General features: G+C 41.0%; 1 protein-coding gene across 5 annotated transcripts in view; it reads left to right on the top strand.

Annotated features, from left to right (window-relative positions):
• TBC1D4 (TBC1 domain family member 4) overlaps positions 1-15,289 on the top strand; it is a 94,081-nt gene that overhangs the window by 62,901 nt on the left and 15,891 nt on the right. For 2 of the 5 annotated variants that reach the window (XM_072135344.1, XM_072135343.1), the window contains exons 9-14: positions 1,940-2,059; positions 3,482-3,556; positions 4,230-4,468; positions 5,114-5,263; positions 9,390-9,559; positions 14,826-15,035. In XM_072135344.1, the coding sequence (XP_071991445.1) occupies positions 1,940-2,059; positions 3,482-3,556; positions 4,230-4,468; positions 5,114-5,263; positions 9,390-9,559; positions 14,826-15,035 (964 nt within the window). The remainder of the gene's footprint in view (positions 1-1,939; positions 2,060-3,481; positions 3,557-4,229; positions 4,469-5,113; positions 5,264-9,389; positions 9,560-14,825; positions 15,036-15,289) is intronic. The other 3 variants (XM_072135345.1, XM_072135346.1, XM_072135347.1) reach the window with 3 other exon arrangements.

Here is a 15,289-nt window from a genome sequence, read left to right as displayed (position 1 = left end):
ATTTGTGTTATTTGCAGTGTGAATGATGGCTGCTGATAGATGTCACACATTCTATTCCATCGGCCTTTACACATCTTTTTCTTCATATGCAGGCTTGAAATGTGGTGCTATAATTTTGCCTATGGCTCCACAGCTTGGCTAATATCACACTACATTAAATCTGTGTTTAGGATATGATCCGTGAAGAAGGGTCAGGTCTGTCTCCTAGGTTTGTGAATATTTTAAGAAGCATTTAATGATTTAAGCATCTTTATTATTGGATCACATCAAATTAGTTTCTTGGTTTTGCCTCCAGCATATACAGGATTTGTGGTTTCAAAGGCCAGAACAGAAGATCATCACAGGGTCTTACAAATTAGAGGGAAAATGTACGAAAAGGGCATAAATCAAATAATATGTACAGGCGGTCCCCTACTTAAGAACACCTAACTTGGGCTACATTCACACACATCGGCGCTGCGAATAGGAGCAGGAGATGAGCGCAGCTCACCCCCGACCCTCTCCATAGGAATACACAGCGCACAGTGCCGTATTCCGTCGATAGATAGGACATGGATAGGATAGGTGCCGCACTGTATCGCTCCTGTACAGCGCTGTGAGGCCATAGAAGTGTATGGGGGACGTATATACATCAGCCGTATGTACGTCCCCCATACGTTCGTGTGAATGTAGCCTTACAGACGACCCCTAGTTACAGATTGAGCCCTTCGCCCACTGCAACCTCTGGTGAAGCTCTCTGTATGCTTTACTATAGTCCCAGGCTGCAATAATGAGCTGTAAGGTGTCAGTAAAGAAGCTTTATTGATAATCCTTGATCCAATTGCACCAAAATTTTGAAACCCCAATTGTCACTGGGGCAAAAAAAAGTTTGTCTGGATCTACAATTATAAAATATACAGTTTCGACTTGCATACAAATTCAACTTAGGTTCCATAAGGTTGTTCTTATCTTGTACGTAACCCGGGGACTGCCTGTATAGGATTTGGCATAGTGTATTATTTTCTGGTCAGATCCATGTTGTAAGTTCATTTGGGTCTAGTGAGCTAATCCACTGTCGACATTTCGTAGGGGACCTGGCTGTGGCAATAATGTGAAACTTCTGGATTCCGCCAGAACTTTCACATGGGATTACTGTTCACCTTGAGATAAAATAGTTTTTGCTTTCCCAGGTATGAATAAGCCATAGTTGAATGCTGCAATTATTAACCTCAAGACACTTAGTGACAGAATTTTCTATGCAGAATATAGAGGAAGTTTGCTACAATTTTATCCTGTACCATGGTATTGTACATAGTCGCAGGTTAGCACTGTGGTTATCCCTTTGTGTCCTCAGCCTAAAAGTATGTCTTGGGCCAGATACAGATGGGATGGAATCGCTGCAAAATTCATTTACATTAACTTTTTTTTCCTCTTAATTTGCACCTTTTTTGGCACATTTGAAAACTTTTTACAAATGTGCAACTTTTCACCCACCTAGTAAAGTTCACCGCAACTTTCTTTTCAGTGTTGCACTGAATATAAATTTAAAATCCAGATGTGGATATATTAAGTCGCACATTTTTGTGCAATTACGTTAAAAAGTCCCAATACAGATGTAGGTAATAGAATGGTATAGGTATCTCAAGACGCTGCAACTTTATTTTTTAAGTCGCAAAATAACATCAAACAAGTCCAAAATATGGAGAGAAAAACAACAAAACACACACAAATGACCTAACTAAAGATAAATGACCCCCTATGTGTGTTTTCTTAATACCTGCTTCTTTTACTACCACTGTTAAAAACAAAATATATCTACTACTCAAGAAAAGATAGCTAACATATCTAAATATAAGCGGCTCTGAAATCTGGCATTATATGAAGACTTCTGTGAAAAACAAATCACATTCATTGCAAATATATATAGGAGACTATCATAACATTTAATTTTTTTTTTCAGAATATGTCCAGCAGCTCAATCCCCGAGAACACTGCTCCCAGTGGTCGCTTCACACTAGATATTCTGAAGAACAAGGCAAAGAAATCCTTGACCAGCTCTCTGGAGAACATCTTTTCAAGGGTACAGATTATAAGGACACGTATATTGTTTTTCTACATTAGAAAACTTATTCTGAGGATTTTTCTACACAATCAGATTTTCAGATGCAGTTTTTTAAGCCAAAAGCAGGTGTGGAAGATAATGGATGAAAACCTATCATTGGGAGTTGCTGCTCATCCTCCTTCTTTTCTATCCACTACTGGTTTGTGTTTACAAAACGGCATCTGAAAATGTGAACGTGTATAAGATGATGCAATGCTTTATATACATTTGTACCAATGTACAATGTATTTCTACCAATAGAACAATTTTCCAATATTACTCAGTACAATAAGATTACAACTGTTTTTTGTGATATAATGTGAATTGGATGACAACAAAATCACATTGACATAAATCAGGTGGTCAAGCAAAGTATGAAAATTATGTCGAGTAGGTATCAAGGCTTTAGTAGGAATTTATAAATACAGTGAATGCAGTCTGGGGCCTCATAGAGAACTCGTACATAACTCATGGAAGATAACGGGTGTCTAGTGTTTATTTGAGAAGGCAGATGCCGTTAATACAAACTGGAAAATAAAACTGCACTTAAAGGGGTATTCTCGTCTGGGCATTCACATTCAGTTTCACTAATCTTCCATTTATAAACATTTCTTCAATTAGATGTTATTAAAAAAAATGTTCCTGTGTGAAGATAATTTCTCATAAATGTAGTCATTTTGTCCCTTAGAAACGAGATGGCTTCCTCGGATACGGCCACGTCTGCTGGAGGGATTGCACAAAGAAACAAATTGTTTTTGTATATGAAATGTCCGGGATTTACTACATGACCCACAGCCGTCCTGTGCTAATGATTGCTGAATCCAGGAGGTCAGAAAAGACTCAATAGCTCATGTCTGGCCCCCGCTGCCAGAGTTTGACGTGGTCGTAACCGAGGAAGCCATCTCGTTTCTAAGGGACAGAATGACTACATTTTTGAGAAATTATCTTCACACAGGAACATTTTTTTAATAACATCCAATTGAAGAAATGTTTATAAATGGAAGATTAGTGAAACTGAATGTGAATGCCCAGGTGAGAATACCCCTTTAATGTCAGTGGGATAGTGTGCAACTCTAAACATGCATTTCTTACACTGCACTATTGGACTTTCACCCCTAAAGGGTCAATCCTATGAACATAGACCCAGTGCTCCCTGCCATACACTGCCTCAGTACCTCTGCATACCTGATCATCATTCCTAGAGCTCCCTGCCATGTTCTAAAGTTCAAATAGTCTATGTCCTTTTAGTGGTTAATAATAGAAATCCTATCCTGGCCTCAGTATTACCTGGATCTTTGACAGATCTAGTAGACATTGTAGAAGTTTACTGTTTTCCAGAGCTTCACTACAGCCAGCAGCTTCATATCCATGTATCTAATAACTCGAATTATCCATTTACAGGGGGCAAATCGCATGCGCGGCAGACTGGGCAGTATGGACAGCTTTGATCGCTGCAACAGCTTTGCCTCGGACAAGGTACATGATCCTGTTTACAAGATATTTCTGCAGCTTTGGTGAGAACGGTGGTAATATATAGCCCACGCTCACTTTCTGTGTTTTTTGTGATCACAGGATGCAGATGTCACCATGGTAGCTTTTTATATTCTAGCAGGAATGGCTTAGTGTTATGTGCCTGATATGAGGTGACTTTCTGTAACTCTTTCCTCCCCAGTGGCATTGCTGTACTATCTTGTGACTTCCTCTTTCACGTAGCTAGTGACTCAAAGAGGACGACCCCCTATTGCCACCATCGCCTTGTGTTATAGACACAACAGCGGCATGATTCTGTTTTTCTTGTGGGGCTGTACTAGCAACCTTCATCATAATAATAGAATGTTTTCCAGGATATTATACTGACAGCACAGGAAACTTGTGTCCAGGAAACTAGCATGAGACTAGGAAAAAGCCAGGAGGGCTTTATTATTCTCCACAAAGCCAGAAGCTTTTGCCTCTTGGTAAGAGAGTTCTGCGGTGCCCAGCAGTTAGAGGAATTTCAATTTTTCCAATTACACGACTCCACACTCATGTATACGGTGTACGGCACATAACATAGCATGATTTATATTCCTGGCTATGAAGATATGGAGGAGATGGTGTCTTTATTGTGAAGAACAATAACCTGTACGCAGTAGGAATTCTCTAATCCTAGGACTGCTCTCCTGGAGACTCTCCACCTGCCACGCCACCGTCTTCCCCTGTGTCATCATCTTGGCAGTCGTTTCCTGAAGAAGATCCGGACTCACCCCAGTTTCGCAGACGGGCTCACACTTTTAGTCACCCTACATCCAGTGCCAAGAAAAGAATATCATTTCCTGATGCCAAGTCACCTAACAGCAAGTCACCACTACAGAGGCAGCACTCCGTAGCTTGTGATGGGGGGCAGAGCAGGTCAGTTATATGTTATGTTATGGTCCTTTATTACTGTGCAGTAACATACATGAATTTCTACTAGGTTGATATTTAGTTATCCATTGTCTTACTATAGTTTGAACCATTTCACGGCCCCAATGCATGTTATGTACTGTATGCTGCATGTTTAGTGAATAGAATTTTATTTGTAACTGTTAAACAAAAAGTACAGCCATATGGTTATGTGATAACAAATTACTTGGAAGTAGAGGAATAAAGAGAGATTTTCTTTTTCTTTAAGAGATTAATATCCTTTGAAGCCATGTGATTCCTAACACAGGAAGAATATGAAGCTACTGGGCCTGGGTGCAAAATTCCCACAATGGCACATTTTTTTGTGCCTCTATAGCATCCCCATGCCTTTTTACCTTCTAAATACACTTTTTGGAATATATTTTTTTTAAATCTATAAATAGCAGACAAATCCTTTTAGTCATCATGGATTTTACAATAATTGTAATAAATAGATTTTCTATTATAAAGCATTACTACTTAACTTGATTTATTTGTGTGGCGTTTTTCATGTAGTTGTAAAACGCATAAATATGTAACCATAACAATGGATTTCTATCCTTTAGAGTGTTTAGACACTTAAGGTTGCTAATGTTGTTTTCTGATACTTAGCCCTGTTCCCATTGTCCGACGTATCCGCACTGAGAGCGAGCCTGCATCCTCCAGTCTCCCCTCATCCTTTTCTACCCCCTCTTTCCTGAAAAATTTTTACCAGGGTTCAGGGAGACGTCCTACACAGTCTGAAAGTGATGTACTTAAGAGGTGAGACCCAGCAGGCTGCCTTTCACTCGCCACCTGCACTTTGTGTATGCCCGCTGCAGCACTTTGCTTTCCCTGGGGATTTAACCCGATCTTGGACTGCTGCAGGGGGCAGCCCGCTTCAGTATCTTCTAGCAATTACCTTAATTGGTCTCCTCAAATGGTAAAATGTTCGGCTGTCTTCTACTAAGAAGGGGTGCTCCTGTGCAGGAAATTACACTCTGCACTATTCACTTTGATGGAGCCATTCCCGGCTGGTGAAGGGGATGCAACCCCTTAATTTTCAGAATCGGTGATGATCCCAAAGTATGGACCCCCTCATACAATGTGGGGGACCCTTTAAACCATACAGTTGGATTCATCTTTATATTCTGTAAAATATGTTGTACAAGAAGCTAGTCACTGCACAGCCTCCTGTATACAGCCTCGCCATGAACATTTCACCATTACCACTGTCTGTCTGTCTGTCTGTACAGCAGTACTAATTACACTGACGGACTGTTTCTTTTTTGCATGATATAATTCATCTTCGTAATTGGAATGTTGGTTATAAATAACGTGTATATTTGGCTGGATCAATAACAACTCCTGTCTTGGATGCTGTTTCTCAGTGTGACAGCATTGTCTTGTGGCATTGTCTTGTATTGTTTGTGTTATACTTGTTATTCTCATACAAGTTTTGAAGCATCTAGACTTGTGAGCCAGAACTATTGTGAAGAATGTTGTGCAGTTTGTTGTGTTCTGGTCACATATTTATTGACCATAAGAACTGGGTTTCCTTGCATTGTTGTACGGTAGGTTTGGAGGAATGTTTTGACTTCTTGTGCAGCACAAACATAGACAAAGACATTGGCGTCAGCTAATGAACTCTGGTGTAATTTATTAGAGAGACCGTAAAATCAATGGGGGACATTTACTTACCCGGCCGCTGGAGATCCCCAGAAAGTGCATTGTCCGACAATAATGCACTGTGCCGCTAGAGTTCACCATCTTCTTTCCGGTGCATGTAAGTGCATTGGATGTGACCCAATTGGAATATTAAATCCGATTCAGTCAGATCGTCCGACAGCACGCTCCCCAATTTCGCATGAAAGCCGGCGCCACAGCGCCAAAATATGATTGCATGTGACACAATCCCCTTCTAAATCCCTGTCACAGCGGTGCAAATCCCGAAAAGCTTAAACAGTCCGACGGAAATGCGATCAGCGGACCCTTAGTAAATAAGCTCCACTGTGCCCCACTAGCATACAAATCTAATTTATATTCTATGTATGCAAACAACAATGTAAAATCATTGTAATGCAAAGGTGGAACTCCTCCCAGTCTCCACAGGTAAACAGGGTCTGCAAGCAATGGCAGAAACCATCGGGTTTCTAGCACAGATGGAATTGATGCTGAATTTCTGCTGCAGATAACCCGGAATGACAAATTTATCACATGTCAGACATACATGTTATCAGCACATTGCATTTTCATAAGAAACAAGAAGCAGGTAGTTGTGATATATTTCCTGTCATGACATGTATTAAGAAAAACAAATGGCAGTGATCTAGCTAATTATGCACTTGTTGTGGCCTATATCCATATTGATTCTCTAGTGTCTGCCATTAGTGATGGAGCTAACCATGTGCTCGGGAACACATGCTGACTGTAGGAAATTTCTAATGTAGTCACTAAGGATTTCCTGCTTCTACTGCAGGAAGCGCAGCTGCAGGCACAAGTCCTGTGTGTTTATTCCCTCCAATTGAATCAGTGTATTGTAGGTGTAAGGAATTTTGATACCCAAATCAACAAAATAAAACCAAAAAAATAGTTTGACAATAGTTTTTAATAGATTTAGGTTTTCCCGCAGGGTAAGTAATAAATGTCTGCATAGCAGGTCTGATTGTCATGACTATTTGTGGGACCACTGCTGCTGTGTATTATTTTTGACCTTCACTTTCAAGGATGCTTGGGGACTTCTGTTATGTCTTGTAGTGGTCGGCAATATAGGGCAGATAATGGGAATTGCTCTTGTGGTTTATGTTGAGGTAGCGTTTATTAGACTTCTTTTCCAAAGGCTTGGTTTTATCCAAGTTTAGGATGTGGAGGGCAAATCATATAAACATGTCCTGAAAGGAAAAGAAGCAAGGGGATTTCTGGAATTGTCACTGCAATGGGGAGAATGTAGGAGTTGTATGGCATCTATAGTTGGCACAAAAATCTACATGTATGGAATTTTCGTCCACTTTTAGACAGGGAGAGACAGATTCTTCTGTACAGTCATGGCCATAAGTTTTGAGAATGATATAAATGTTAATTTTTATAAATTCTACTGCATCAGGTCTTATAATGGCAATTTGCATATGCTCCAGAATGTTATAAAGCGTGATCGGCTTAAAAGCAATTAATTGCAAAGTCAAGGACACTGGACACTTTAAAAGGAGGTTGGTGCTTGGCTTCATTGTTTCTCTTCTGTTAACCATGGTTATCTCTAAAGAAACACGTGCAGTCATCATTGCACTGCACAAAACTGGCCTAACAGGGAAGAGTGTCGCAGCTACAAAGATTGCACCTCAGTCACCAATCTATCGCATCTTCAAGGAGAGAGGTACCATTGTTGCCAAAAAGGCTCCAGGGCGCCCAAAAAGGACCAGCAAGTGCCAGGATTGTCTCTTAAAAGTGTTTCAGTTTTGGAATGGGGCTACCAGCAGTGCAGAGCTTGCTCAGGAATGGCAGCAGGCAGGTGTGAGTGCATCTGCACGCACTGTCAGGCGGAGACTCTTGGAGCAAGGCCTGGTGTCGAGGTGTCGGCAAAGAAGCCACTTCTCTCCAGAAAAAGCATCAGGGACAGACTGATATTCTGCAAAAGGTACAGGGAGTGGACTGCTGAGGACTGGGGTAAAGTCATTTTCTCTGATGAATCCCCTTTGCGATTGTTTTGAAGATCTGGAAAACGGCTTGTTCGGAGAAGACAAAGTGAGCGATACCACCAGTCTTGTCTCATGCCAACTGTAAAGCATCCTGCAACCATTCATGTGTGGGGCGGCTTCTCAGCCAAGGGAATCTGCTCTCTCACAGTCTTGCCTAAAAACACATCCATGAATAAAGAATGGTACCAGAATGTCCTCCAAGAGCAACTTCTCCCAACCGTCCAAGAGCAGTTTGGTGATCAACAATGCCTTTTCCAGCATGATGGAGCACCTTGCCATAAAGCAAAGGTGATAACTAAATGGCTCAGGGAACAAAACATAGAGATTTTGGGTCCATGGCCTGGAAACTCCCCAGATCTTGATCCCATTGTGGTCAACTTGTGGTCAATCATCAAGAGACGGGTGGACAAACCAAAACCAACAAATTGTGACAAAATGCAAACATTGGCCAGGATTTGGTCCAGAAGTTGATTGAGAGCTGCCAGGGAGAATTGCAGAGGTCCTGAAGAAGAAGGGTTAGCACTGCAAATATTGACTTGCTGCATTAACTCATTCTAACTGTCAATAAAAGCTTTTGTTACTCATAATATGATTGCACATGTATTTCTGTATGTGATAAAAACATTTGACAAATACACCCAAAAACCAGAGGACAACGGATCATGTGAAAATGTAATATTTGTGTCATTTTCAAAATTTATGGCCATGACTGCGCATTCCAGAAGAATAGGGTATAAATGCACCTTACGTTTTTGAATATAGAGAACCCCTTGGGGCCAGAGTCGGGGAACAAGAACACATACCCCACTCCAGCTACCGCTTCCTGTGGCACCATGGTTTGAAGGCCTGTGTCCTACTGAAACTTCTGGAGGGTGTCACAGGCCCACTTCAGTCCATTCCCAGGGACTTCACTTCATGTGTTTGAATACAAATTGAATACTGAAAACATCAGCTTCTGAAAGTTTTCAGCTCATATAATAAAAACCTATCGAAAGTGGTGCAAGCAGACGCTAACAGAAACCATTAAAAGTCAGTTGAAATCAATATAATTTTAACGGGTCCGTTCCAAATGCAGGTGCTCTGTGGGCTTTATAATGTAATTCATAGCAAATATCTAATTTCATCAACTATTAACTCAAAGAATGCAACAAATGGGCACCGTGATGTCCTGTCTCCAATATACATATTTAAAATACAATAAATATGTTTCCTTACAGTGAATGTGAAGGAAGAAGGAGGACTTTATCTTCATGCAGTAATGACTCCTTAAATGCGTCTGGAACTCCAGTCACACCACGCCGGATCTCGTGGCGTCAGCGGATTTTTCTCAGGGTCGCTTCCCCAATGGTCAACTCTCCCTCAGAGATGCAGCATAAAGGTATGACATGTAATGTGTACTGTGGGTAATTGGTGACTTATCCTATATGCACATTCTGTGTCTTATCACTTATACACAAGACATATATGTTTCTATCCCAAAAAAAGTATTTACCGTATGTACTCGAGTATAAGCCGACCCGAGTATAAGCCGAGGCCCCTAATTTTACCACAAAAAACTGGGAAAACCTATTGACTCGAGTATAAGCCGAGGGTGGGAAATGCATTGGTCACAGCCTCTCCAGTATGTAGCCAGCCAGCCCCTGCCCCAGTGTATATTATCAGCCAGCCCCTGCCCCAGTGTATATAGCCAGCCAGCCCCTGCCCAGTGTATATAGCTTGCCAGCCCCTGCCCCGTCGTGCAGCACAACAATACCGGATGGATCGCACAGAAGATCTACGGGTGCCGCTAGAAAGGCGAGTTTTGATTTATTTATTTTTTTGACTCGAGTATAAGCCGAGTTTGGGGTTTTTCAGCACATTTTTTGTGCTGAAAAACTAGGCTTATACTCGAGTATATAAGGTAATTATTATTTTGAGTTAAAGACCAAAATTTATTGAAAACAATCAAGTGTTCTAATCAAATTACAGATAAAGCATAAAAGAGGTAGGGTTAACACACAAAAGACAAATATAATATATATACCCTGTAGCTGCCACCCTGACAGGAACCTGTCCCTGCAAAAAATGACCCTGTTAAACCGCTAACCTGGTCAAGGTCCCATATTGTTGATTATTTGTGAAGGTGGTTCCGACATGGCATGTTTCATCCTCTGGGCTCGTCAGGGGACAACACAAAAACCTACGAAAAAACGGAGAATTAACCCCTTAAGGACGCAGCCATTTTACAGCTTAAGGCTCAGTCCCATTTTTTGGATTCTGACCTGCGTCGCTTTATATGGTTATAACTTTTGAACACTGTTACTTATCAAAACGATTCTGAGATTGTTTTTTACCCACATGTTGTACTTCATTTTAGTGGTAAATTTTGGCTGATAAGTTTTGCGTTTATTTACAAAAAAAAAGAAAATATGATGAATTTTCAGAAAAATTTGCCATTTTTGAAATTTGAAATCATTGCGTTTTCAGGCAGATAGATGTACCACCTAAATAAATTGCTGAATAACATTTCCCATTTGTCTACTTTACATTTTCACCATTTTTGAAATGTCTGGATAATTTATTTTGATGTCACGCGGCTTACAAATCGAATAGCGCTTTTCCGGATTTTCAGAATTGACTATTTTGGGGATAAATACAGTTTTGAATGAAAATTTACATATTTAGCATCAAAACCCCCCCTATATAATCAACCCAATTTCAAATCTGCACCCCTCAAGCTATCAGAAACAGATTTTACGAAGATTGTTAACCCCTTGAGATCTTCATAGTAATTACATCAAAATGGAGGCGAAATTTAGAATAGTCAAATTGTGCCGGTTATACGTTCATTTAGCCCTAAAATTTACACATTTCCAAAAGATAAAAATACAAAACCCACCATACAATTTGTTCTACAATTTCTCCCGAGTACAGAGACCCCCCACATGTGGCCGTGACTTGTTTTATGGGCACACAGTGAGGCGCAGAAGGGAAGGAGCACCCTACAGCTGCCAGGATTTTACTTTCCTCATTGGCCTCTTTTGAAGGCTGTAAAATTTTCGCTTTTGCGCTATTAGGGCCATGTGATGCCATTTTTTTTGCGGGATGAGATGCTTTTTCCTATGTTGCCATTTTGGGGTTGGTATCACCTATTGTTGAAAATTTAGGAACTTCTTTTTGAGAGCAGGAGTAGAAAAGCAACAATTCTCTACTGGTTTTTTTACTTTTTTTTTTTGTGGTGTTCACCGTATAGACTAATAATCATATTATCTTCATTCTATGGGTCGATACGATAACGGGGATACCAGACACGAATATATTTTCTTGCGTTTTACTAAATTTGTAAAATAAAACCCTATTGTGGGGAAAAATCTATCATTTTTGTATTGCCATCTTCCAAGTGGCATAACATTGTTACTTTTTTGGCTACGGAGCTGGTTGATGGCTTGTTTTTTGCGGGACACGTTGTACTTTGCACCAGTATCATTCTAGAGTACATATGTTTTTTTGATCACTTTTTATAGCATTTTTTGTGGGATTGAATAGGTAAAAATCATAATTTTTGGAGGGTTTATAACAGTTTTCTTTTACGGCGTTCATCGTGCGGGTTCAATAATTATTTATTTTTATTCTACGGGTTGTTACGGACGCAGTGATACTAAATATGTGGGGTTTGTGTTATGATTTAGACTTTTTTTTCAGTTATATGTCTCTTTATATGTTTTGGGGCTTTTGGGCATTTTTGGTGATTTATTACTTTATTTTTTTATTGAATATTTTTTTTTTTTTTACTTTTTCACTTTTTCCACCATGGGAAATGAACAAGCAATCATCTGATTGCTTGTTCATAATAATACCCTGCAATACTTATGTATTGCAGGGCATTATCAGTGTCAGCCTATGCACTTGCATAGGGTGGCACTCTGCCAGTAAGATGACGTCACAGACGCCATCTTACCGGCAGTTCCTGCAGGTAACACTGGGGTCCAGATCGGACCCCAGTGATACCGTAGCAATGATCGGTGCCCCCCGAAAATGATTCGGGGGGGGGGGGGCGATCGTGGGGGAAAGACCCCCCAGATGCATGTTAGATGCCGCGGTCGCGATGACCGCGGCATTTAGCGGGTGTTACACTGGGGTGCCGGCTATCAGTCACAGCCGGCACCCCGTGTTTCCCGATGTCGGTTCGGCTCAAATCTTGAGCTGAACCGGCATCGGCTCAGCGTCCGATATATCGGACGCTGAGCGTTAAGTCACTGAGCTCAGCGTCCGATATATCGGACGCTGAGCGTTAAGAGGTTAAAGAAAATAAATGTGAGGCGAGAGAGCTACGTTACATCAATATACACTTAGTCACCATTACTTGGGGTCATTCAGCAAAAGACTTTAGAATATAATTGTGCAGTGTTACTCACCAAATCATGTATTGGAGTTCTTTGGTTGGTCCACAGGGGGCCCTTGACCTGAGTATGATGGTAGCCAGTGGGCTTGTGTGGTGGCGCCAGAACTGAAAGAGAACCCGTCAAATTAACCCACAAAACTAAATATATTTTCAATATATATTGCAAATGACCTGAGATTGGTCTAATGGATTATTACCATTTTCAAATGTCAAGCTTATTCATGAGTGGGAGGTACAGCCACACCCCCTAGTGCTTGACACCTCCTCCTCCTCTCCAGCACACGGCGGTATGCCCGCACGGAGGGCGTACCGCGTGTGAATGGACCCTAATGATGTGACACTCCTTGTGCTGACTCCTCTATGTGCTTCCTGGTGCTGGCTGCCACACCCCCTGCAGCCTGTGTGTGTGTGAGATACTGCTATACACATGACTGACAGCCTGTATAATGATGTGACACTCCTAGTGCTGGCTCTTCTTTATGCTTGCTGGTGCCCCCTGCAGCCTGTGTATGTATGGGATACTACTATACACATGACTGACAGCTTTTATAATGATGTGACACTATGTGCTTCCTGGTGCTGGTGCCCCCTGCAGCTTGTGTGTGTGTATATTAGATACTCCCATACACATGACTGACAGCTTTTATAATGATGTGACACTACTGGTGCTGGCTCCTCTATGTGCTTCCTGGTGCTGGTGCCCCCTGCAGCTTGTGTGTGTGTGTATATTAGATACTCCCATACACTTGACTGACAGCCTGTATAATGATGTAATACTCCTGGTGCTGGCTGCCTCTATACACTTCCTGGTTCTGGCTGCCACGCCTCGAGAGATTCAACTGTTCCAGCAACCATTTTGTAGCAGAACATGTCAGCTACATGTGTAGCTGATGTCTGTGTCTCACATGTGTATGGGAGGACACAGGATGTCAGCAGATAAAGCACAGACACCCACAATGCTTTACTACACATTACACACAGACATGAGCAGAGGAAGGAGAGGGGAGGGGGAACGGGTGACATCAGCCTCATTTACATAATAAAGAAAATTATTTTATAAGGCCTCTATGGAAAAATAGGTACATGCGGGTAAATTTCCATACAAACCTTTTGTAATACAAAATGAAAATCAAATCATATACAATTAGTATTAGCATATGCTCGCAGAACAGATAACTAATATCTTATCTGAGTATACCATATATATCCAGAATCCCAAACAAGGGTAAATACAGATATTGGGTCTCATTTACTAAGGGTCCGCGGAATATCCAACGATTTCCAATGTGCACCGCATTTATATGGGCTTTTTATTGCACGCAATCGTATTTTATTTCCGCAAGCCATGCACTTACATGCATCTGGAAGAAGAAGGTGAACTCCGTCGGACCTCAGCGGGGGAAGCGACACATGCAGAAAATTGGACACACAATCTTAGTGAATTGCGGCAGCACCGAATCCTCGTCAGACAACGCACCTCGGGGATCGTGACGGGACGGGTAAGTAAGTGGTTTACAGTTCAATTGGGAGAACTTCTTTAAGATCCATTGATAGCTATTTTGTAGATTATACAAATGTTAACAGACAGTTTTATTTGCTGATTATCCGTATAACTATGAGTCCATGAGGATGATTAGTTAGTCATTGATCACGAAAAGAAAGGGGGGACATAGTCACAAGTTGTTGGACACAACTAATATACCTGAACATGCACTTAAAGGGCTTACGCATTTTATATTCCTGTCAGAATTATGCCTCATGCACATAATCGTAAATGAAGGCTATTAGCGAGCTGCAAAAACGGCATCTAGCTCAGTGTCCATTGAGGTCTGTTGTGCGCAATCACGGTGCATTGTGACCGAGGCAGGTGAGAAATGGGCATTGTCGAAGAAACTTTCCCGTGTCGTGTGCACGAGACCTGAGAGAGGAATGACAAAACATAGAGTTGTTAAAAACAAAATAGTTCTATCATGTGAATGCAAGTATTTACAGATACAGACTTGTCAGAGAACAGTCTGCTCTCCCGTCATTCTCTTATACTTGCATGTGATTGTATAGTTTGTAGACTGAATTACACCCAGAAAGCTAAAAACAAGGATCTAAATTTGTCACTGAAACAAGAAGTACTAGTGTGTTTATATAGAAAACAGGAAGTCTGTTCAGTGACACTGTACTGGTGCTCTCCATATGAACTCCAAAGCAGCCAAATGTTGTGACCCATTATGTGTACAGTGGAAGTGATTATGGACCCTTTGTGTCTCCATTGTTTCAGATCATTTAGATGGGCATGATTTGCTGCCATTGTCTCCTCTTCCTCCAACTATGGAAGAGGACCCACTTGCATGCCTTCTCCAGGATGATAATGCTACTGAGAGTGCAGATGGGAAGCGAAGCGCTGAAGATCTTCAGAGGCTATGGAGGAAAGCAATACACCAACAGATTTTATTACTCCGAATGGAAAAGGAGAACCTGAAACTTGAAGGTTAGTTCTAAATCTGACATGAAGTAAAATAAACAGGAAAGAACGTTTTGTGTGACAATATTCATGTGTATATTTTTATGAAGTCTATACATAGTTATCTCTCGTCTGAAGTTCCTCGTCAGATCATGAAGTCATTTTCAATCTATAGTTTAGCTGAGAAAATAGTGGGGGATATTTACCATATATAAACATTTCTTCAATTCAATGTTATTAAGAAAATTGTTCCTGTGTGAAGTTAATTTCTCATAAATATA

This window comes from Engystomops pustulosus, chromosome 2 (genome assembly GCF_040894005.1).
Source record: "Engystomops pustulosus chromosome 2, aEngPut4.maternal, whole genome shotgun sequence".
Classification (NCBI taxonomy): Eukaryota; Metazoa; Chordata; class Amphibia; order Anura; family Leptodactylidae; genus Engystomops; species Engystomops pustulosus.
The sequence above is the reverse complement of the archived record's forward strand: the minus strand, read 5'-3'. Positions and strand labels throughout refer to the sequence as shown.